Source organism: Chlamydotis macqueenii, chromosome 15 (assembly GCF_036417535.1).
Source record: "Chlamydotis macqueenii isolate bChlMac1 chromosome 15, bChlMac1.mat, whole genome shotgun sequence".
In the NCBI taxonomy this organism is placed as follows: Eukaryota; Metazoa; Chordata; class Aves; order Otidiformes; family Otididae; genus Chlamydotis; species Chlamydotis macqueenii.
Genome location: NC_141570.1, coordinates 8,404,913 through 8,428,701, shown reverse-complemented (window position 1 = coordinate 8,428,701; position 23,789 = coordinate 8,404,913). Strand labels below are relative to the sequence as shown.

The 23,789-nt window shown below is 35.7% G+C and overlaps 1 protein-coding gene across 1 annotated transcript in view; it reads left to right on the top strand.

Moving 5' to 3' along the window:
* The window catches only part of VWA3A (von Willebrand factor A domain containing 3A), a 31,397-nt gene extending 10,194 nt beyond the window's left edge, over positions 1–21,203 (top strand). The window contains exons 15-33 of the mRNA XM_086759859.1: positions 1,951–2,045; positions 2,657–2,776; positions 3,652–3,726; positions 4,458–4,602; positions 5,604–5,802; positions 6,251–6,321; positions 8,074–8,232; positions 9,730–9,820; positions 10,932–11,042; positions 11,486–11,583; positions 11,731–11,883; positions 12,476–12,584; positions 13,298–13,442; positions 13,928–14,072; positions 15,023–15,174; positions 17,540–17,666; positions 18,265–18,362; positions 19,818–19,881; positions 21,106–21,203. Of these exons, the coding sequence (XP_086615985.1) occupies positions 1,951–2,045; positions 2,657–2,776; positions 3,652–3,726; positions 4,458–4,602; positions 5,604–5,802; positions 6,251–6,321; positions 8,074–8,232; positions 9,730–9,820; positions 10,932–11,042; positions 11,486–11,583; positions 11,731–11,883; positions 12,476–12,584; positions 13,298–13,442; positions 13,928–14,072; positions 15,023–15,174; positions 17,540–17,666; positions 18,265–18,362; positions 19,818–19,881; positions 21,106–21,111 (2,163 nt within the window). The 3' untranslated portion in view covers positions 21,112–21,203. The remainder of the gene's footprint in view (positions 1–1,950; positions 2,046–2,656; positions 2,777–3,651; positions 3,727–4,457; positions 4,603–5,603; positions 5,803–6,250; positions 6,322–8,073; positions 8,233–9,729; positions 9,821–10,931; positions 11,043–11,485; positions 11,584–11,730; positions 11,884–12,475; positions 12,585–13,297; positions 13,443–13,927; positions 14,073–15,022; positions 15,175–17,539; positions 17,667–18,264; positions 18,363–19,817; positions 19,882–21,105) is intronic.
* Positions 21,204–23,789: the final 2,586 nt, after the last annotated feature.

The following is a 23,789-nucleotide window of genomic DNA, read 5'->3' as shown; positions in this document are numbered from 1 at the left end:
CTATAGTGATGTGGCCTTGTCAGGGCTGGATTACCATCTAATTATTCCACATTAATTGTTCTGTTACATAAGTACTGCAGGGATTCATGTGCAGAGAGCTGAACATGTAAGTCTGCAGTGATCTGGTCAGACTTGGGACCCAGATTGTTATGGTACTGAGGAGGGAAGCTAAGTAAGAGGAAGAGTCTATCAGTGCTGCTCATAAATACAGCAGTGTGTATTTTGCAATCTATATGTAATAGTGTATTTACATTATTTTACCCACATATGTGTGAATGCTTTAGCCTGTACATTGAAAGGATACAACGCTCCTGCTTGCTTTAACAGAACTGTCCCATTTCATCTTGGTTTACCCATTAAAAAAAAAAAAAGCTTTGTATTTCATTTTATCTCTTTGAAAGTCAAACAAGTTTTATGAGGAAGAATGTCTAGTTGTTACTGGCTAGACCAAGATAGATAATAGATTTTTGTTAAGTATTAATTGCATTCTCTCAAGTCAGAGCAGCTTTTTATTCCAAGATGTGTTCATTTGTGTTAAGCACAACTGGAATTGTGTCAAGCCCAACAGGGTGGCCATTCACTTTGAAGAAAAGATCAGTGTCTGAGACAACGCTCTATATGCCTTCTTACTTTTCCTTTTTTCTCCCCCGAGCTACATTGCACACTACTCTCTCCCATCCCTTAAATTCACCTGAAGTTTTTGAACTGGCTGCACAAACTTATTATCCTGCTTTGCATGTGCCTTCAGCCTGATAGTTGCTAGACTTCCTTCAAGAGGAACCAAGGCTGCTACTAGAGTTTTCTCCTCAAGCTTGCAGATGAATTAAGAACACTATTAGGTCAGGGATATTAGGATTTTTGGATATTTGCCGTGATGGTGTTACTCCATAGATAGCCTTAAAAGTACTGACACACCAGGAGAATATTTACACTGTATGGGATGTCAAGGACCTTTGAGGACTTCATTAGCTCTTCTAATTGTGGAAGAAGTGGAGATACATACATATGCAGGTAACAAAATGAAGGCCATTGGAATTTTTACAGGCAGTAGTAATTTTGAGGATTTCCTCCTTAGTCAGAATGCAGATCATCAGCGAGTGGAACAAGTTTAGTGAAATAGAAGCTGCTTTGGGATATCTGCAGCCAGAGTGTGTAATATAGTGGTCTATTCCATTCTTTTTCTTTTCTGTATTCCATACCACTCAACTGGCAGTCCTGACAAAGGGCTATAGGAATGTTTCCAGGCAGGGCAAATACTTCTTTAAAATGGAGGAGGGATGAGAAATGTGTAGAACTGTATAGTCAGACTACAAGGGGAGTGTGAAGTTTAACTGGATGGCATGAGAGCAGCTTCTGACTCCCTGATCACCAGTAGATGCTTATGTCTGTGCTGCAAAAGCATGCCACCTTATAGCTTTTTTCTGAGTTCAGTGTCCTTTTCTAGCTGGGTTTGCCCTAATAGATATAATGTATACGTATGCTCTATAGAATTTGGACAAATTGCCTTAATGTCTTCAAATCGATACTGTGTTAAAGAATGATATGTGTTTGAAAATATCATGTTTATTTTAAATGATGTGTTTTGTTATGAACACTGCTTAAAATAGCTATTGAAGAAATGGTAAACTTGCAAAAAATTGTATTTGGAAACTTTTTTTTTCTTTTATAGTGTGCTTGACCAGTGTTTTGGGACATGCTAGCAAGGGGAAATGTGAAGAGACTTTAGACCTTTAGACTCCTTTTTGGTTTTTTTATCATTGTATGTTTTTCTCATGGACTTGTATTATCTTACCTTTACTAACAATTAAATCCTACTGTCAAAATTAATGAAAGTCATTAATTTTTTTCAATATTATGCTGTCATGTTACTTCTGAATTAAGCATTTGGCAATAAAATAGTTACTTGAACTTTTTATTTTTAACTTCTATTTTCTGGGTTTTTATCCACAGAAACTGCTTGCTAAAATAGTAAGAATCTATGACAAACGAATTGACTGGCTGTCTGTTGCTAGCAGAAGAATATGGGGAAGCGTTTGTGAAAGGAGGTATCGTGCTTTGATAGTCTTTTTTTTGTGTGTGTTGGTGATGATTCTTATTTGCCAGCCTTTGCTTTGTGCGTAAGTCAGCACCAAGTATACACGGCAGAAAATAGTCAGATGTAGATACAACGGTTGCAGATATGACCAGTGTAAGCAATCCACTTTTGAAAACAGATATTAATATTCAGCTTTTTTTAATAATCCAGTGAATTTACTGAATCCAGTGATCATCAGTCAACATAAAGCTGCAATTTCCATGAGACAGAATTAGACTCTTAAGTTTGAGTTATCTAGCAAGTAAGCCACACATTTCAGATGTGTTTTGGATATTCAGGTACAAGGAAGGAAGAGGACCTGTTTAGGATTCAGCAGCCATTATGGCACTACATGTGTCAGTACCTTGATTATTGCGTAACTTAAGAAGGATAGAATTTTCTGTTATTGTTACTATTTTTTTTTTAAATCTCATCTTTGTTTTGCAGATTTCTTTCTTTATATAGGTTCAGGGTTTATACATTTTGATACCTACCTATAAGGTACTTTCCATGGTGAGTTAAAGCACAGTGAAGAGAGAATATGTAATTTTTTTTTTAATGAATAACGTATTTCTTTTATAGAGTAGTTATACTTGTTGATATATCAGAGACAAACTCCGTGTACATCATCCATATCCAGCATTCTTTGCGGCTTTTACTTGAGGAACAAATGTCAAATAAGGATTACTTCAATATTATAGCGTAAGCAACTATTTAAGATTCTTTTAAAAATAATTGTAATGCATTGCAATGAAAGAAGTATGCTTAAAGATTGTAGTTATGAATGGGCATATTTTAGGGTTTTTTTTAATTGTATTTTTAATATTTTACAATGACATAATTGCAATAGTAGCACTGATTTATCATTTTTTGGATAGGTGTATGGATCAGATGTATAAAGACCACATTAGTAATTAAAAATCACTGATTTGAGTGAGGCTGACTGAAACTGATTGCATCATACCTACAACGAATTCTCTTCTTGCTATATTGTTCATAACAGTACAGTTCACATGTCAGAAACTTTTAGTGGAAGAGGATTCCGGAGGTGTCTCAGGCACCATAACTGAGAACACCCTTTACATTTTACAGTAACTCCAATACTTTTAAAAATATATAATAGTATTAAAATTTTGTACTCAGCACTGATAGTCAGAAATATATGGCACAGCAGCTGGCCAGGTTTCTTAACGGCAGGTAAAAGCAAGAGACAGCAACTTGTGGAGTTCCAAACCTGCTGGGAGAACAGAGCCCTTACCTCACAAGACAGATACAGGCAGCATCTGAGGGCTGGGGTTGTTTTGTTGCAGTCCTGCTGAGCTTTTACCAGCTCACTTAATATCCTGTTCAGGAAAGAAAAATGTAGTCTGGCCCGCTGCCTTGAAAATCTGACCACCTCTGAGTGACAGATCAATGTGAATAATTCAATTGTTTGAAATAGAAAATAGTTAGCATCAGGCAATTTTACATCTGTAATACCCCAAATGAGATTTTTATTTTTAAATGAATTTACTGTCTATTTTTTGTTGTTCTAAAGCATAGTCTGAAAATAAATTGCTGTTATATTTCCATTAAAGATTTGGGAGTGATGTTGTGCCTTGGCAGCTGGAACTAGTTCCTTCCCAACCAGAAAACTTAGAAAATGCTTGGAGGTAGGATCAAATAACTTTCCCATACATCTGAATTAAGTGATTCTAGGTACCATGAAACAGATAAAACAGAAAAACAGATTTAAACAGCATTGTGAACAATTTACAAAATTGATAAATTTATGATATTATGAAAATAGTTTGCCATAAACTATTCTACACTGATTGTTCATGATGTTCTGCTGTGAAAACAGCATTATGAAGTTTAATATGTCCTAGTTAGTTTCTGTTTCATATGTATGCAGAATATATATGTGCACAGATACAGAAGTGTCTGTGTAAGAAACGCACAGATTACATGAAGAATTTAAAACTGCTTCAAATTCAACTGGGATGTGAAAGCTAAACTATCTTTTTTTCACCATGTATTCTGGAGATGAATCCCAGGTTTCTGTTGGTGGAGTCACACCCCCAGTGGTTTTGTTATACCTCTGTGGTTTCATTTTTATTCCTGTAAGTTCTACTATATTACAATTCTTTTACATAAAATTAAGATATAATTCTTTCATCTCTGTGCTCCGAATCTTATCTTAAAAACTAGTTTGCCATGGTGACAGTACAGATATTAAAACAAATAATTTGAGTTATTGTATAATGTGGTTTTGCTGTCTATCATTGTCAAAAATTTTAGACTCCAGTGCAGTGTTATTTAAGATTCTTAGTCCTCTTTACTGCTTAAGCAGAAACAAAAGCTTTTGTTACCTCATTCTTTGAACTGTAAATATCTTCTTTAGGTGGGTGTTGAGCTTGCAGTGCAAAGGGAGTAGAAACTTAATGAGTGCCCTCAGGAGAGCTGTGGAAATAGACTTCAAAGACAAAGATAAACACAAATCACAAGGACTTTACTTGCTGACCACAGGAATACCTGATCAGGAAACAGTGAGTATCATCTTGGGAACTTAGAGAAGAGCTGCAAAACCTATCAGAATTAATCTCAGCTTTATGGGTTTTTTTACCTTTTGGCTAGTCACCGTAGCTTGCTGTCAGAATACTTCTTTACATATCTAAGCCAGCACAACTATCAGGATCTCAAACTTCCATTTCTGCAGTCGCTATTAATGTGTTGGACATAGCGATTATTAATAATGTATGAATCATAGAAAATTCATGAGGTGTTTTTAGGATTTCTTTCTCAGTCCAGCTTTGGCCATAATCTCATTGCAAATTTCTGAGTTTGAATGAACCAACTCTGATTTTTCCAATGATACCATTTCCTTATTAACTCACGGGAACAAAGCCACAAATAATTTTACGGTGGAGCTCCATAGTACACTATGTAGAGACAGCTCCTGTTTTTAACAACAGTAATCCATTGCTTGGATATGTGTTCATAGTGCATGTGTTCGGTGGCTGTTAAGCCATGTGCACAGCTTAGAGTTTCTGAACTCACGGTAATCCAACTGGAATAACCATGCATGCGGAGTAGGGTGTCTCTTGCTTTTTTAACCACACTTCTGGAAATTCTGGGCAAACTTAGGAAATCATTAAAAGCCCATATGGCTAACAAGAAAATGAAGGATAGGTGCAAAAAGGTAAATGAATAGTTCCATTCCTACTTCTTTGCTTCAGTGTTCGGCTACCTTGAAGTCTGTGACCTTGTGTCTTTGATTCCCATAGCTACCCTTCTCACTTTGTGGCTGCAGCGACGCTGTTGCCTTTGTCACTAGTCATAGTGACAGTTTTTGTGTATATACATGATATGAGGAGGCATTCAGCTACTCGGAGTATGTTCCTGTACTGAATTGCTTGAGTTGGGAGTGTTTGTACATCCGTTCTGGAAACAGTGGAGCAGATGGAAGCTCGTCTGAGGTAGAGGGTCAGTACTGATTCTATCTATGTATCTATTTATTTATTTATTTATTTCCTTCTCTGTCTTGCAGCACACAATCAGTGCTTATGTGGCTGAGGTTTGCAGAGGTTTTGATTTGCAACTTCATGTATGTCTTTTTAGTGTAATGGAGGATGTTGACACCAAAGGGATTATTCCACCCCGCTATGCTAACCCAACTGAAACTGCCATTGCTTTTAAGGAAATAGTACAGGCAGCCAATGGGAGATTTCATTGGTTTGGAGAAGAAGGTATGTTAAAAGGAAAGTCAGCACATGCTTCTTTTTCATTAATTAAGAAATATTTATTTGTGATTTTTTTTTTTTTTTTTCCCCCAAATCAAGTAGTTTACTTTTTAGGATGTGGTAATGCTATACTAGCACTGAGATAAAAACAGAGAACCTAGTTTGATTAAAGCTTTCAGTTGTATTGCAGAATATTATAATACAGCCTTAATGCAGGGATTTTTATTTTTTTCCTATTTGGATCCACTGTTTTCTGTTAGATATTTTAAAGATGTACATTTAAAATAAAGTTACTGATGTGGTACGTCCAGACTGCCTGGCATACAGGAAACAAAGGTTTTTTGATTCCTTTTTTTCATATTTGGCATCCTCTAGAAATTGTTGTACGCTTTAAAAAAGATATATTTTGTACACTTTAAAACCCCACACTAATTAGCATATATTTAATTATCAGGTATTTTTGAAAGTGATGATATCACTGTTCTTGTGTCTGAAATGGAAAAAGCAAAGAACTACTCCCAAAAGGTATGAATTATTATTATAATTTATCTTTTTCTTCAGAAAAAAATTAAACAGTGTTTGTTTATCCGACAAAGCAGATTAGACAGAATGAAAATCCTTGTAAAACGGACAGAAAGGCTCTAAAGTGTGTGAATAGTGTCTGTAGAGTAAATATGGACTGGAAAGCAGTTGTACAATAGCAATGCAGTGATTGGTGTTGGAGTGACCGTCATTCCTTATGAAATACAAGGAATTTACAATTGAAGTGATTCTCCTTTTTGTTGCCAATTGTTCTTGTTTCGGCAGGAATGGAGCTAATTTTCCTCTCAGTAGCTGGTGTGTTTTGGATTTTGTATGTGAAGAATGTTGATAAACACACTGATGTAATAAGTAGTTGCTAACCAGCCCAAGCACACTGTCCAGCTTTCCAGGTCTCACTAAGGAAAGACCTGGGAGGGGTATAGCCAGAATAATTCACCCAAACTGGCCAAAGAGAGTATTCCATGCCATAAATGTCATGCTCAGTATGTAAGTGGGGATTGCCCAGGAGGCAGGGGGCATAGATCTCTCTCCCTTGCTCTCTCCCTCTTGCTTCTTTGCTGGCTGCTCAGTTTTTTGTTTTTTTTTTTTTTTTTCCATTTCCGTGATCACTGCTTGGAATGAGCTGTATCAGTCACTGGGACATCAGGTGATGAGAAATCATGCATTGTTCATTCTGTATATTTTAGTATCCTTGTATTTTGTTATTTATTGTAATTTTCCTTTGCTATTCTAATAAACTGTCTTCATTTCAACCCATGAGTTTTTCTTTCTTCCCAGTTCTCTCCCCATCTTGCTGGAGAGGGGGAAGGTGAGCGAGAAACTGTGTGGTGACTAGGGCTAAACTGCAACACAATCCTGTGATTAATTCTTAAGTAGAATTAATTGTACGTTATAATTATATATGTATATATTTATATATATTAATATACAAAAACTTGTATATATTATATAACAAATATGTAATACTAATATAATATATATTGTATATAATACATATAAATATAATAATAATATAATGTAAATATATATAATAAATATATATTATATAACAAATATGTAATACTAATCCCTGTAAGTCACAGTGGAGGGAGTGGTTGTCATTGGCACAATACATTTGTTCAATTCTAAACCAATTTTTTTTTGAAGTGTACTAAGGATGTAGAACTAGACCATATCTCTCCATATTACGTACACATGACTTTTTCCAAAGATATCTAACAAAGTGACTGAGGCAATATAGCCGACCTGGCAGTATGGTTGTTGCTTCCTACAGAAGTGTGATTAGAAAGATACATGCAGTGACATATACGTCCAGAGGTCTGAGCACCTTGTTGCATGCAAGCCTGAGTCACAAAAGTATTTTTAAAAAGAAGAGTTGGTGGATATTCAATGGGATATTAAACTGTTTTGTTATCATTTAATAGTTGCATATACTTGGTTCATCATCTTCCAATTTGTTCTGGTCTTGCTGTGCTTCTGGTATGGTACTGTTGCATTTTCTTTTAGAATGTTTAGAATGCTCAGAGCAAGAAGCATTTCCTTCCTGTGTGTTTGAGCAAGCACAGCACAAAGGGGTTTCTATTCAGTTAGAGGTGTTAAGCATTACCAGATTAATACATTTGGTATGGATTTTATTTATATTGAAGTAATAAATACAGAATGCCTGTCTTTGAAATGTCATTTACTTAAATTTCACATATATGAATTACTAAACAATATGAACTTCCATTTCAGTGTGCATTCCTAGCGGAATCCTTGAAGCAACGTTCAGTAAATCAGTCTGTTGATCCACTTATCCCAGAAGGAGACTCAAACATGCTTATGAAGAAAGAGAAAAAAAGGCCACAGAAGTTGACATCTCCTAAATATACAGCTCTGAGTCTGGCTAGAATGGTTTGAAATGCTCTCATTTTTAAGACACTGAGTGTTTTAATTAGAGATCCTACCCAACTATAAGATGCTGTTCTTTGTGAGAGCAGGCTCAGGCTGCTCAAATTTTCAGCTCAGGCTGAAAATTTGAAGGAAGTAAAAGAGCACTGTAATAGTACTGTAAATTTACATTTTAATTTGCATTCAAAATGCTACATAAGCAAAAAAGTACATCTTCCTAACTCCTGATAAGTAATTAATTATAATAGAAACACATTGTAGTGTCTAAAATTGTCTAAATAATCCTTCCTCTGACCTTAAAAATGTAGTGTTTTATGAAAACAAAGGCAAAGCAGAAATGTGCTTTACCAAGTTATGTCTATTTTACAAGTCCTTCTAGCAAGTAGGGAATTTTGTGGTACCTTGCTCACCCACAGATGAGATAGCTGCAGCTGAGCAGCATGTCTTTGGCCATACAGTGAGGCAGCATAAAACAAGAAGTAGAATTCAGGATTTGTTTCCTGCTCACTGTGCTTATTTCCATGGAGTTACACTACTGAGTGCTTTGGGATTTTGCTAATATTTTCCTTGTTAATTTTGACTGCAAATGCATCTGTTTTGAGTGGGTGTGCAAATCTGTAATATACATAAATGGCCAGTGCCAGTACTTACTGCTTTGGTCTGTAAATGACTGAACTGCCTGTTGCAAAGGATGTAGTTAACTTTTGACCTGGAATTTTCAGGTCTCATCTTTGAAATGCGAATGGCACTCTTTAAGTGTAGGTGTGTTCATGTTGCAAAAACCTTTGTAGGTAACCTAAAACAGGTCTTCCATGCTGTTTTACCAAAACTAGTGTATTCTCAACACCTTTCCACAAACATAGGCAAAAAGTAATCACCCAGAGATATGACTGTATAGCATAGTTTTATAGGGATTAAACTTGTAGAAAACTGATACAGGTTTGTCTGTAGCTGTTTGGAGATATTTATAGTAGAGCTGTATGTTAAATTAGATGTCAGTTACTTGAGGGCTCTGTGTCACAACAAAAGTCTGATCCTACAATAGAGTTAAACAAGTGTTCATGTTGTTTAGCAGACTACTCAGCCCCTAGAGGCTTGAGCCATACCTAAAGAAAAAATGACTGTTGTCAGCACTAAGTTTCCAATATTCAATAAAACTCTGAGGAAAATACTGTACTCTCTAAAACAATGCCATTACCATTCTAGACTGCTCCTTCAAGTGTCAGAAATGGTCCAGACTCATCTGCCTGTAGATGTTAGTCATAAGTTTTATGGCAGCAGATGAAATTGGCAAGATAATTAAAACAGAGAAATAAAGAGTTACTTAACCTAGCAAGAAATCACAAATTAACAAGTCGTCATGGCAATCTACTAACTTGTTAGAAGAGCCAGACTAAAACATGAATTGGAGAATAATGAAGGATAGTTCCAGTTTTGAATAATGCAGTTATGATCCAACTGAAATACTTTTAATTTTTTTTTAATTATATGTGCTTGTAGTATATGAAAGACAACCATGGTGCAGAGAGAAATGCTTCCGTAAGAGTACTGGCATGGCATCCTACTAGTGCCAAAGCAGAAGTTCCACCAGGTCTGTATGGATTAGGGGCTTTTTGTCTTCAGTTTCTTTGAATTAAAAGAAAATATTAAATTAGAGATTTACTTTTAAGTTTTAGAAACAGTTGCAATTTTAATCTTTAATCAGACTGGTAGGAAACATTTGCGATTGTTTTGAAATTACTTCAGTTTGAGTTTTGAGTATCTAGCTTCCTTGTGAGAGGAAGCAACACTGCACAGCTGTATAACTATTTGCAGATCATATGATTGAATGCCCATCCTGTACCAGGAAATGTCAAACGTGTATGGTGGAAAGTAGAGCCTTGCTTTGTCCTGTGCCTGAAGCCATATTAGTACCTCATTGCTCTTGATCTTCAGTTCATAATCCTTTTTTTTAAAGACTCAACAATTCAAAGATTTATTATGTTATTAGTTCAATATATATATTTCTGCTAATACTGTTAGATCCCATTGTTATTAATATGCTGTTCCACTTCATGTCTATATGATCCAGTAATGAAGGAAAATAACCTGACATTTGTGTTCTATCTGAAGTGCTGACTCTTGCAACTGCTCCTGATATTGAATAGCTCTTAAATTGATTCCAGTCACTGTTGACCCCTTAAAGTCCAATTCGTTTCTCCTCCATTTTTGTGATTTTCCTGAGTTTTTTCTTTGCATCTTTGCTAACATCTGCAAAAATCGTTTTTTTTATTGTTGCATTAAATTTGAGTCTTGAAATGTACTGATGTATTGAAATTAGATTGTTGATATGTAGTGCTGTTTAGAAATCTGGATTCATACTTGCATGAGAGGTGCTTTATACAATATTAATTGGCTTTTTCAACAAATATTATGCTTATTCTAAACCCCTTTTCAGAATTTTGAAAAGCTTTTCAAATTATGCCCCGTGACATTCTTCCTGATGGTAATGTAAAGGTTTTGGCTCCATTTCTATCAAAGTAGCATAAGTAGTTCTATAATACTATCTACTACTATCTACTAGATACTTACTATCTAAGAAAATTAAGTATTTCTCATTGTGGCGATACGAAAGTAGGAACTGAAGAACACCGTTGCATGCAACAGTTTTATCTAGCTGAAGTAAGTCAACATGTTGGTTTTTTGGTTTTACTTATTTATAGCACAAACAATAAAAGAATGGCCTCAGACGGAGAGTAAAAGAAAGCATAAAACAGGGAAGCAGCCAAAGTCGTCTGTGTCAGTATTTTGTACTGATAAAGGAAGAAATGTGGGTATGTGTTACCAGGATGATGGTGAAGCCTTTTTATTATTAGCGTTTTTACTGTAAAACTATTAGGATGTTAAATCGCTGATAATCAGTGTGCTTTAAATAGTGAGTGGAAGTGAGTTTTACTTACCAAATAGTGATGGGGTTTTTTGGTTTGACTCTCTGTATTTTGGGGGTTTTTTTTGTTTTGGAGGTGTTTGGGGTTTTTTTTTTTTTTGGTGGGTGGGTTTGGGGGTGGTGTGTTTTTTTTTTGTTTGTAAAGCCCTTTTGGTCAAATGTGCTCTAAGGAAAAAATTGGTTTGACAATTTTTAAAAATAAGTTGTTTTTTTTTAAAGTACTTAGATTGTGTATGAAATGCTAGTCTGTGGGTTTAGGAGTTTTTTTGGTTTGTCACTATGATTTAAACCTAGGGCTCCCAATATTACTGTGTTCATTTTCTTAACTAGGTACAGTATACCGAAAGCATCCAAAGATAATGTGCGTAAGAAAAATTGTTCCCTCTGTTACATTACCAAAAAAAGAGGAAATCTGTTCAAGCAAAGAGGTATTTTGCTCCATGCCTTTGCCATTTTAGAATTATCCAGATTAATTAATGTGAACATGTTAATTGTGATTCTGTACAATGTATTTTTACTTAAACTGTTCTAATATTTACTAACAACTAATTGCTCCTATTTGTTTATCTTACAAGTGGCTGACCAAGTACAGTATTAAAAAGCTTAAACTGGAATTGCCCAGGCTGATGTTTGGTCCAGGCTGTACTCACCAAAAGACAACTGTGAAGTCACTGCACAAGAAAGTATCAGCAAAATACTGTACTATCTTCCCTAGTGTAGAAATCAATGTAAGCTTTTGCAGAAGTCATGTACATGTTGATCAATGTTTGTGGTTTGGTAGTATGATGCTCCCTCCACTATTCCCTGTTCTTCTTTCTAAATCACCGTTCTATTAGAAAGCTAAAGAAGGTCTTTTATTCACCACAAAAAATATTTAGTATGCTTGAAGTGCAAGCTGCATGGCATCTTTAGAAAGTATGGCATCTCCTCTGCTCATACGGTGTGAAAAAAAAAAAAATTTAAAGCTTTTAAAAATCATTTGTGAGTCAAAACTGAGAAGGATGTTGGCTCCTGATTGTTTTGGTTTGTGTAATGACTGGAGAGAAGCATAGACAGGTTAAGTTCAGGATATTATTGCTTTATTATATATCTATAAAACTATCAGAAATAATGCAACAGATGCACCTGTCCAGTCAAATTATATAATTTTGTTACCCAGCCCACCTTGCTGAGATGAGAACCAGGCTTTCCTAGTTTGAGTAAACCAGGTAAAGACAAAAAACCTGATCTCTCTGATTTCTAATGCAGACGTTGCATATATAGCAGCTGAGCTATATATATCCTGAAGTAAGATGCTGTTGTACAAACTGAATTTTTCAGGGAGTTGTGAAACACCTGCAGTTTCAATCTAAAGAACTGGAAATCTACATTGAAAAATTGGAGAAAGTGTTGCAGCGCTATATAAAAAGAATACAGTGGCTTCTGTCAGGTATTGGTGTGCATCTGTTTTTCTATAAAGCACAATTTAAATATACATAAAATATTCTTGTCTACTGTTTCTAATAGAATAAATCTGAACATAAATCTAGACTTCAAATATGAATAAAGGTCTTCTATTTCACATTTCATTGAAATGAGAAGAGAATTCAACATCTGTGTAGCTGATAAACTTATAGCTTTATGTGAAATAATTAGGACTGCTATGTAAGTTTTTCCTTTTTGTATATTGTGTTCATGAATAAAGCTTCCTGGTGTCAGAATCTATCAACAGAATATATACAATAACATACACAAACAAAATCAGCTTTTCTGTTTCTTTTGCTAAGAATGTGCCCTGTTTAGAAGTTCAACATCACTGCTAGTGAAAAGCATTTTGATCGCTCTGTTCCTCATAAAGATGTTTGTTGGGAAACGGTTTGATTTTTCTTCTTTTTTTTTCCTCTGGATTCTAAAGTTGGAGCTACAGGTTGTTTAATGCAAGCTGCTACAGCTGGCTAGTAATTAATGCTTGACAGTGCTAGATTTGAAATGGCAGAAGACTCTTCTATTATTAACCTTTGAACCACCTAATTTCCAGACAAATTAGAATTTATTATGTAGAAACGTGCCCAGAAGAACCTTTAAAGACTGAAGATTTTACAGTATGTTCAATAAAATAAGCCTATATAATGACACTTAATTAGTTTTAATGTTCTGGCCTAGGAAGCCGAAGATTGTTTGGTACCATTTTAGAAGCAAATGTCTGTATTTTGATTGATACATCTGGTTCCACGGACCCATATTTGCCACATATCACAAAAGAACTTGCCTCCCTCATCTGGGAGCAACTGAGAAAAAATGAAGTCAGGTACGATGAACTAATAAAGACTGAAATCTGCACTACTTATTATTAGTAATTATTAGGTAATCTTATTAAGTAATAATAATACAATACTGAAATACAAGACAGGTAAATATTGTATATTAGTGCATAATATGCCTGTGACATGAGCTGCTTTTTCTGTTCTTCTTTTTAAACAACTTTTAATTCTCATTTGAGCCTCATTTGCCGTAGGTTGATGCTGTTTATCCTTTTGAGCTCAGCATTCCCGTAGATTTTTCTGTTCATGCAGACTGAGATATGCCTTCTGACTCTTCCAGAGCTGAAGACCTTATTCCATTACTACGCTTTTGGTTTTGGTTGTTTGGTTGTGGATTTTTTTTTTTTTTTTTTTTTTTAAATTAGGGTTGGCTTTGTTTTGGATTTTTTAATTTCAAAACCAGCTTGTCCGAAGTCACTGATAGTATAGTATTGGTTGGAGTTTAATGTTGTGGCCCATCTTTCTCCTTAAGGTTTAACCTGCTGACATTTGGAGCAAATACAGAGAGTTGGAAGGAGTGTCTTGTAGAGGCAACTAATGAAACATGTCATGATGCTGTGCAGTGGGTGTCCAAATTCCATGCTTATGGCGGTACCTGCATCCTTATGGCTTTACAGGTTAGTAAATTGTGTACCACATTTTGGAGAAGACATTGTGTCTTGTGGTGATAAAACACTTCCTTCTGACTGATGACATTTTAAGAAAATTATTTGACCAAAACATACAACAGTGAACAGATCTGGAATCAATCTACTGTTCCTGTCCACAAGGCTCATAGGTACTAGAATTCATTGCTCATACTGAGTTTAAGAAAAATGTGAAATATCAATAGTTACATTAATATTTGTGTTCAAAGAATACTGGAGAGAGAAAATAGCCACTGCCTGAGATATGTTTGCCTGTGACTGTGGTTATATTTGCTCTGAGCCAAACAGGGATCTTAAAGAAGCGATGTTTGTTGGCTTCGCATAGGCATTGAGTACAATTCTTGAACTTCAGTAACAAGTGGAGAAACTTTTCACCTATAAAAATTCTCAGTGTAGAAATTAACTAGTAACAGTGATTTATAACAGAAACTGAAAGAACTTGCAATTTCATGATATTTAAAATTTAAACAAAAAAGGAAATGTTGGCTTAAATGAATAATTCTTGATCTAGACACTCTTGCAGAATCTCCTTACAAATTTTATGGAATTAATGGTGAATCAAGTCCAGTAGAACTATAAGGCATGTCTGTATGACAAAAATGTACACTGAGTCAATTACTGTAGCAAGATTTCATAATACAAAAAGGCAGAGTCCTAGTGAGCCTGATTTTCAGATATTAACCATCTGATGCCCTGCTTATGAATATATTGCTTTATGCTACAAATTATGTACTTGTTTATTTTTCAAATTTATATCCCTGATCTCTTTCATACTTAGTGAAAAGGAAAAGTCAATACTAACTTGATTAATGATGTTGTAAATTAAAGCTATCTTAAATCACGGGAATAGTGTTTTCATTCTTAAGTATAACTTTTCGTATAAATGTACTAATTATTTAATCTTATTTTATACTTTTCAGAAGGCTCTCAGTTTCCAAGGTGTAGAGGCACTGTATGTATTGACTGATGGAAAACCTGACACCAGTTGCAGTCTAATTTTGAAAGAAATTGAAAAATTGAGAAAGAAACAAGAAACTAAAATCCACACAATTTCTTTTAGCTGTACAGACAGGTACATGATACTTTGCAAGAACAAAAAAATCTTTAAAATTACTGATTTGTTTATTGTCAAAAGGTTGTGTTATCAAAATGTGTCACGTGCTCAGTTCACTGAACACCAGGATTGAGCTAGACATTCATACACATGGGAAGGCTGTTCTGACACAGGTAATTGCCATGTGGCCTATATCTCCCATACCTTAGGTTCTTGAGAGAGTTGCCTTCATGCATACAGAGAAGTGATACATGTCACTAGTCTGTAGCACTGAGGTCATTCCTGTAGTTCTGTCACTAGTCTATCATATACGCATCCCTATAGAGGCATAAAAAGTTAATACATTGACCTGGACCGGAGTCGGGAGCACTGTGAAAGTGCTAATGCCAGCCATGGTGGCGTGTGGGTTAAAGATATATCTCTAGATGTGCCTTTTCTAGGTTTTCTGGATCTTTGCATGGTCCAGTATTGGGGACCGTGAGACCATATCAAAAAGTATGCACTCCTCTAGATTCTCATTCGTGGCTGTGGCTGTGTGACACAAGGAGCAGATAGCCAAACAGGCCACTAGCTCTTCAAGCTTTCTAGATTAGGTGCATGTCTACTCTGGCACCTCAAAATGGAGTAGTTGTCCCAGGTCTTCAAGACCTCAATCTTTTGTATTCTTGAATTGAATGCAGCATTGCCTGCTAACCCTCCTGTCCCAGTGGCAGTCCGGAGGTTAACAACGTCTGGATAATGCTGTTGAGTTATCCAGCTGCCATAAGAAATTTTTGACCCTCATAGCACAAACTGAGAAGCAGCATTGTTTCTGTTAGGTCCTAAGTTGCTTCCCTCTGAACTGTGAGTTGGATGTTGCCACGGCAGTGGAATAGAACTGTAAAAAGAGACTAAAAACTAAAAGGAAAAAAAAAGGTTCAGGGAGGTGAACATGCAACAGAAACTATGGTCATAGGAAAGGCAAAAGATTTCAAAACAAGAGTGAGGATGCATGAGGAAAGACCAGCAGGATCTCGAGGAAGTCTGAGAAATTATAGTCATGAAAAAAATAGGGCACACCAAGGGTTGCACCATTCTGAGCTTCAGGGTGTTTTCAGAACTCTGGATGGTTCAGGAGTCATCTGTAGGCATGTCTGCTAGGTCTACAGTGGAGAATGCTGTGGTAGTACAACCACACTAATACCTGATAAAATGTTGAGAGCATATGTGGACTGGAGTTTCTAGACTAATACCCTGCTAAAGGAGTATAGTTGGCACACCACAGAGCTACTGTGAGCCAAACCAACACATGGCAAACAAAAATAATTGGAGGATTTGCTTCAAAACTCCATTACTGCTCCAAATTAAATTGCCCAGATCCTATACTGCTATGGTATCTAATAGACCTTAAAGTTAAAGCCCTCAAAAGATGACTGTTAGTCGGGATGTCATTTCTGAAGCCATTAAGAGGAGAAGTAGTAGACTTCTTGATACATAGTTTGTGGTCTTTGTGATTTTAGAAGTGAGGTTTGACAGGAAAAGTGTGTTATTTTGTAAGCTTTTATAGAGCTTCCTTTCTGGTAAATCTTTGAATTATTGGTCATAAGTTGAAAAAGCCAGCTATAGGTATTTAAGGAAAGTTTTTTAATTATGACGATTTTGAGTTAATTTATTTGTGTATCATTTGGTTAACTGGTCAGTAGTTAGCTGTCTGTTAGGGAAATCTGCCAGTAAGGGAGAAAGATGTCACCTCTGACTACGAGTTACAAAATCTGCTGCTTCCTTTCAAATAAATCTCCCAGTTAGTTGGGGAGATTTTAGTGTCCAGTTCTAGAATGGAATCGATCCTTGCAGCTTACTTTAATGGCTGTTTGACTATTTTTGACTTTGCAATGCTAGTGCTTGGGAGACAGGACTCTAAAATGATGTATAAATGGCAGTAAAAGTCTATGATTTAGCATACGTGCAATGGAGTAGAGTAACAACTGTACCAGTTATCCCAACGGTTCTTGTTGGACAATGGCAAGTAATAGAGGCAAGAGAATAAAATACGGGGCATACAGGGCATGCACAAAATGTTCTTTCCCTTGATGGAGTCTCCCAGCTTTTGGTTTTTTTTCCCCTGTGTAAAATATTACTGCCTTTTACTTGCCAGCCTGGCCTCTGGATTTCTTGTTTAGTTTCTTTTTTTTTTTGTTCTGTTGTTACACTGAACCTCTTGTCCAAAACCAGCCTGTCTTTGGAGGTTATGACAGCTAAGCAGTGTAGAAATAATACAGAAGTTTATAATCATGTCCTCCAAACTACTTGTTGTTTTTGAGGAATTCTTAGAAATTCCTTTTCTGTTGTTGTTGCTTTCAGAGAAATAATTTTCATAAGTAACTTACTACTTTGTTTTTGACAGAGAAGCTAATGAATTTCTGAAGCAGCTTGCTTCTCAAACAGGAGGACGCTACCATTGCAGTTTTGGAGATGTGGATGGACAATTAGCAGCACACAGACTGTTGACAGAGGGGCTTGATGATGATGATGTATGTTAAATTGATCGGTTTTGTTGAGTTTGGGTTTGTTCCTTTCAACTTAGTTCTTCGTCAGTAGTCAAACTGCATTTAAAAAGGAAAAATCATGAGCAAAATAAGTACAAGATTCCTAAGATACGTCACATTGAAACCGAAAGGAGAAATCTTAATACTTGACTGTGCCTGTCTGCTGGCTGCTGGTGACCAAACCCATGAAAGAAGTACACAATGCAATATAGTTTTTGAAAGAGAAGCAAAAAAACCCTCCTGTCTCTGGACACTGGGTTTTAAGCTAACTTTAGCTTTTATTATACCGTCTTATCCTTACCATCTTCTATTTCATTTATGTAATTGTAAAACCTTTATACGGTGTTTAGCACATTAATGCTGCAACAGGAGACCTCAGGGATTGCCACAGTAAAAAAATGTTAGTGAACAGAACTATATTCAATCCAGAGTTGCTCTGCTGTCCCCTTCTAAGACCAAGACCTTCTCAGCAAGTGGATGGGAACAGGGAGATGGAGATTTAGAGCTTAGGCTCAGTTAATTAAGTTGGTAGGAAGTGAAAATCAGTGCAGGTTAACATAGACTATTTTAATTCTGTTTTCAGGATCCAGTTTTTCCTTACTTTGAAGGAGATGATTTAAAGAAACTTGTTCAAGAAGTAGCAAAAGCTAGAAGTTTCTTAAAGCAGGCAAAATCTTTGAGGTGAGTATTTATCAAGAATCTTTCAATAATTGCTTTTTTATTTCATGAAAGGAAGACAAGAACATCTGACTTCGTGTCTGCTACTTTAAAAATAATTGCAGTTTTTTGTACTGTCAATTTTAGTGGGTTTTTGAGGCTAGGAAAATTATATGCAAGCAAGCTGTCTGTTTCAGAAGGATTTATTTTTAAGGTTTTAGAATCTGAGCAGATTCTAACAATGGTTCAACTTCAGGGCTGTTATTTTCTCTCAGTTGTGGTCCCTCCATCCCTCATGTCAAAGAGAAATTGTGTTAAGTTGTTTTCATTGCTGAGTTATGTCATCTGCCAAATCAATGTGTTTCTTTTCATATATATTATTAAAAGATAAAATTTACTCTTTTTAATGTGACGCAATGTCCTTTCTAGTACTTCTTCCTGTAGTATGTCTTGTTCAGGAATTAAAATTATTTTTCTTTTCCAAAATATGTATGGATTCCTTGTATCCTGTCTTATCCTGACTTCTCTAACTGCATCATCATCCATTCTCTGCTATAATTATGTTCTCTGCATGGAATAATGTGAGATCTTTCTTCTGTTCTCAAACAATCCCATCAACCCATCTACTTTTCAAGTTGCCATCAATCTCCCTTTCTCTTTGCCTTAAAACACCTGAAACTTTCTATTTGCCTTTTTCTGGGAAGATTCCCTAAGCCTTCCTCTTCACTCTTCTCACATTTCCTGATTAGCTGAAGGATCTGACAAAATCATTATCCTCTCAAAGATCTCATCTCTCAATCTTAGTCTAAATGATTTTAATCTTTTTCCTTTCCCTAGTCTTGGGCCCACTAGAATTTGTTGTGTGTCTTCCCCTCTTTCTTTCTTTGCTGTAATTTTCATCTTCCTTCTCTGTAGAATAAGAATATTTTACCAGAACACTCCAGGTCGGTCTCTTTCTTTTCTCTTCCTCATCTTCTCTTCAGCATCCTCCCTCAACATGAAATTCCTTTTTCCCTTTTCTGTTAACAGTTAGATAACACTACAATGTGAAGCCGGGCAGAGGTATCCTAGCAGACCAAATGAGCTAAGTAATTTTCTGGAAGCAGTATAGCCCTGTTGGCAGGGCATGCTGTCTGTACCTCAGTAGACTGAATTGGCTTAGGTGGCATAGCGTTCCCTGCTACTTCTGGTATCATTCCGAGCTAGCTTTGATACCTGCCTAGAACTGGAGCAAAGGACAGTTAAATTGTATTAATCCTTATGTTTCTTCACTGCTGCTCTTCCTAACTGCCAATCCAGAACCAGAAACTATTGTTTCAGTAGTAATAGCAGGCAAAAGTACTTGCAGAGAGCTTTAAAATGCATTATACCTCCAAAATGAAAAGACTTTCTGTCATACAAGGACATGGCTAAACAGAGATACAAAGCCACTATACGTCTCTGCTGTAATTCTTTGTGTTTTGTTTTTCTTTCAAACAGGTTATTACTACAGAAATGGAATATAAACCAAAAGGACAATTCTGGCTTTGAAAAAAGTGCTCAGGTAAACAGTCACCACAAATAGATCATAGTTTATATGTAGTTCATGTGTTTCAGTAGAAGGATAATGTTTCATAAGCCTAATGTAAAAAGCATTAATTTTCAGCAGTGACTTTTTCCAAAGCTGAAAACATTTGTAAAGATTTTAGTTCTTAGCTGAGCTAGTCCACTGTATAACCTAATACACACAAAGACTAGTTCAAGGAGAACTATGTTTGGGGTGAAAGGAGCAAGGCAAATCTGTAGTTATTAATGGTTTCGCTCTTTCTGAGAGCAAACAGCTAAGCACCTTAGAGGATTAGGACCAGATGTAATGGCTGTAATAACAATTGCTACATGGGCTGCATGATTTATCAGTTTCATGAACAAGGCTGACTGAAAAAAGACCCCACTAATAGTAAAGACGGCCTCGCAAACACTGGACTGTTGTTACAAAGTTGTGCGAGAAGCAGCTGGACAAACTAAACCTCTCACAGAGCCAACCTGCTGCTTTTAAATTGGCAAAGTGAAAAACACAAGAAAAGATAAATTGCTGTGCAGAAGTTCTTTCTTGGGGTTAAACAAGACAAAAGCATTTGCCACAGAACTTTCTGAGGGAAAAAGTGGACATGCAGACAACTACAGAGAGAGTTGCACTGGAGAGCTTAGGCCTGCCAAGATATTCACCAAGGAATTGGGTAAGGCAGATATATAGTGAGACTGGTTTTGAAATCCTTGTTTCTATAGCTGTACTTTGTATTTGGGTTTACAACCATTATCCAGTCATTCAAAGAGACAAAAAAAAAAAAGAAAAATCCAGTCAGACCCACTGGTTAAGAATGCTTGCTTCTTAAAAAATGGAATCTGGAGCCTGGTCAAATATGTGCAGAATTCGGCATATAAGGGCTGACCGCTGAAGAGAGATGCTTGGAGAGAGAACAGATATATAACCATCCTGTAGTAGCAAGAAAGTTGTCACAGGCATGTAGAGGGAGAGGCAAGTGTTCCACAATCATCTCTATCTTTCAGCTTTCGAAGGTAAACTATACTGCTTGTAAAGTGTATAGGAAGACATTCCTGTTCATGTACTTCAGAAAGTACATCGCATTGTAGCATGATTAAACACGGAAATAAGGAAAACTGAAGGTTAATCAAGTTAATTTATACTTGGTTTCCATTTTGTCAAGAGTGATGCAGTTTATGTATTTTGAATTGTATTTTTAAAACTATTCATGTGCTTGACTTGTAGGATTAAATTTTAGACCAAAAAAAATACGCTGAAGAGGTTTGGAGTGGTACCACTAGCCTGCTTCTTTTCAGAGTCTGCTTAAAGCTTCAAGCGAAAAGAGGAAACGTGTATTCTTTTTTGTCTCTGAACTTCTGGCAAGAGAAGAAGTTACAGATTATAAGTGCTGCTGACTTACTTCACTTGCAGGCTTTGCAGGACTCAAAGTAAATCAAGCCCTGAACTCTCCAAAGTTAAATATAAGTAGAGGATATTTTTCAATATAGCTAATACAAATTTTTAGTGTAGTGTATTTCTAATATAATTAGTAGTTATAGAGGGTCACAACTCTTGTTTCTCATCTGTTCTTCTGCGTCATACTAATAATTGCCTTGATCAGTTGATGGTATGTCTCAGGTATCTTTTTTGGCAGCTGGTTTGAGACTTGTTTGCTGATGCTCCTTATCCCTAACAGATGGGACAAATGGTTGTGATACTAGAAAGATAATTCCTTACACTAGTTTTGCATCAGAAGTTCAAGAGAGAACCTAAGTGCAGAAAACAAAGCTTGGAATAAATGTTTTTTGCCAAGACAAGTTTGCTAATAATTATTTCAACTCTTTGCTTTTTGTATTGGCAGCAGAGTAGGATACAGAGTTGATGGTTCAGAAATCATCAGACGTACAAACAAGTAATATCTTGTGGCTGATTAAAGTGTGGTTATGTTTGTAAAACCAGACACTGCCAGTCTTCTAAGCAATTCTGTTAAGTTCTTACATATTTCCTGTCCTAGAAAGATTAGAAGTATGTTTTTCAGTACCACATAAGAAAATACAGTTTAAGTTAACTGCAGTAATGAGGCATATGTTTTTATGAAATGCACGTTTTTTTTTAATGAGGAACTCTACAATGACATCTCATTAATATTTTGTGAGTGTTTCCTGTTTTCTTTCTGAGGGTTAGGAATTCACCTCAGATGCTTAATGTATGTAATATTTAATGAAAATTGATTCAGACTGCAAAATTCAGATACTTAATTTGAGTTTATTCATGAGCCATTTGCATCTCCCAAGTGTGAATTATTGGATATACTTCGATATGGAAGATGGTATATTTTCTGTCCCTCCAACTATTTTGTCTCCATAAAGAATTAAAAATAATCTCTGTAATAAAAGTCTGATTTCAGTGTTGTATATTCTGCTCCAGCTGACTCCTGCGTTCCATGTGAGTACCAGCCTACTGTGGAATACTGCAGTTAAAATGGTGCTTTGTGCTATGCACAGTTTATCTGCTTTTATTAGTGTATGTGTTGGTATGTGTGTAACTGCTGAGGTGCTTTGACATGAAAATGTATGTTAATTGTAAATTAATAGGATTTGTTACATTTTTTATTTGGGGTATATAAATATTAGATTATGATCACTGATAAAATGAGTGGATTTGTACTAATGGAAATGTTTAAACAGTAAATGCATGTATGTTACTGTGGAACTGATGGATTTGAGAAGAATCTGATCTTTTAGCTTTGCAGCTAGCTGTCTCAAGAATATAGTAGAAAACCTTGATTTTTCAGACTTTTTTAAAGAGGAAAAACATGTTTAAAATACTAGATATGATTGTTTTTAGAAACAGTGCATCAGATAGTATTAGAAAGAAACAGCCATTAACAGATGACAGGACATGAGAAAAACAGAAAAAGCATAGCATCATCTCTACTAAACATATAACTGTAACTTTCTTCTGTTGTTTTTGTTATACAGAAATGTATAATTACATTGTTATACAGAAAAAAGGTCTTTACAAAAGGCAAGCTATTGAAATGCATAGTGATGAATGCTTAATACCTTTCCCTAACAAAAAATCAGAAGGTGCTTACTGCTCAGAGAATCTTAACTTAGTCCTAGCATACAGTAGTTCTTTTGCTGTATTAGGCATAGAAAACATGCCCTATGTCTAATAACAGGAATAAAGATCTGCATCATCTTTTCCCTTCTGGCATGGACTTATAGCATGACCATGGGTAAGTTACTTTGCCTCTGTATCTTACTTTTCCAACTTAGCAAGGAATGTGATGAATGTTGTATTATCGTGAAGTATGTAATATTGCATTTGAATGATTCATACTTTGGGTATTAAATTACACCTGGTTTTGCATTAATATTTTGTTGGGAAACTTTTTAAAAGACTACTTCATTCCTTAGAAATATTTTCTGTAACAATATTTAGCATTTGAGTATATGAAAAATAAATATTTTTAAGTGCCCCATCCCAAATTTGGATACCATGATTTCTCTTTTTGAAGCAAAAATTCTAAGCACAGCAAGGTATCATGTTTAGAGAAGAGTTACATTCTTTTCTTCTTTTCCTTTAACATTGCAAGATGTTCTGATTTAAATGCTTTTTAATGTTTTCTGTTATCTCTCACTTGAAACATAAATATCTAACCATTGTCACTTCACTTTTTCCAGCTCTCTGTTGTTTGAGACTCAATGCTTGTTATGAGGATGATTGGTTTTGTAGTCACAAAGAGCTAAGTACCTCTAGTCAAAAGTACCTTACAACAGATCTGTCCAGACTTCTCTGGGGTTGCAGAGAGCATCAGCGATTTGGTAAGCTGTCCACCACTCTGAGTTTATATGATTGTGTCGGTACATATGACTGGGCATCTGAACGTGAACAAGTTCACAAGGAGGTGTTCAAATGCATGA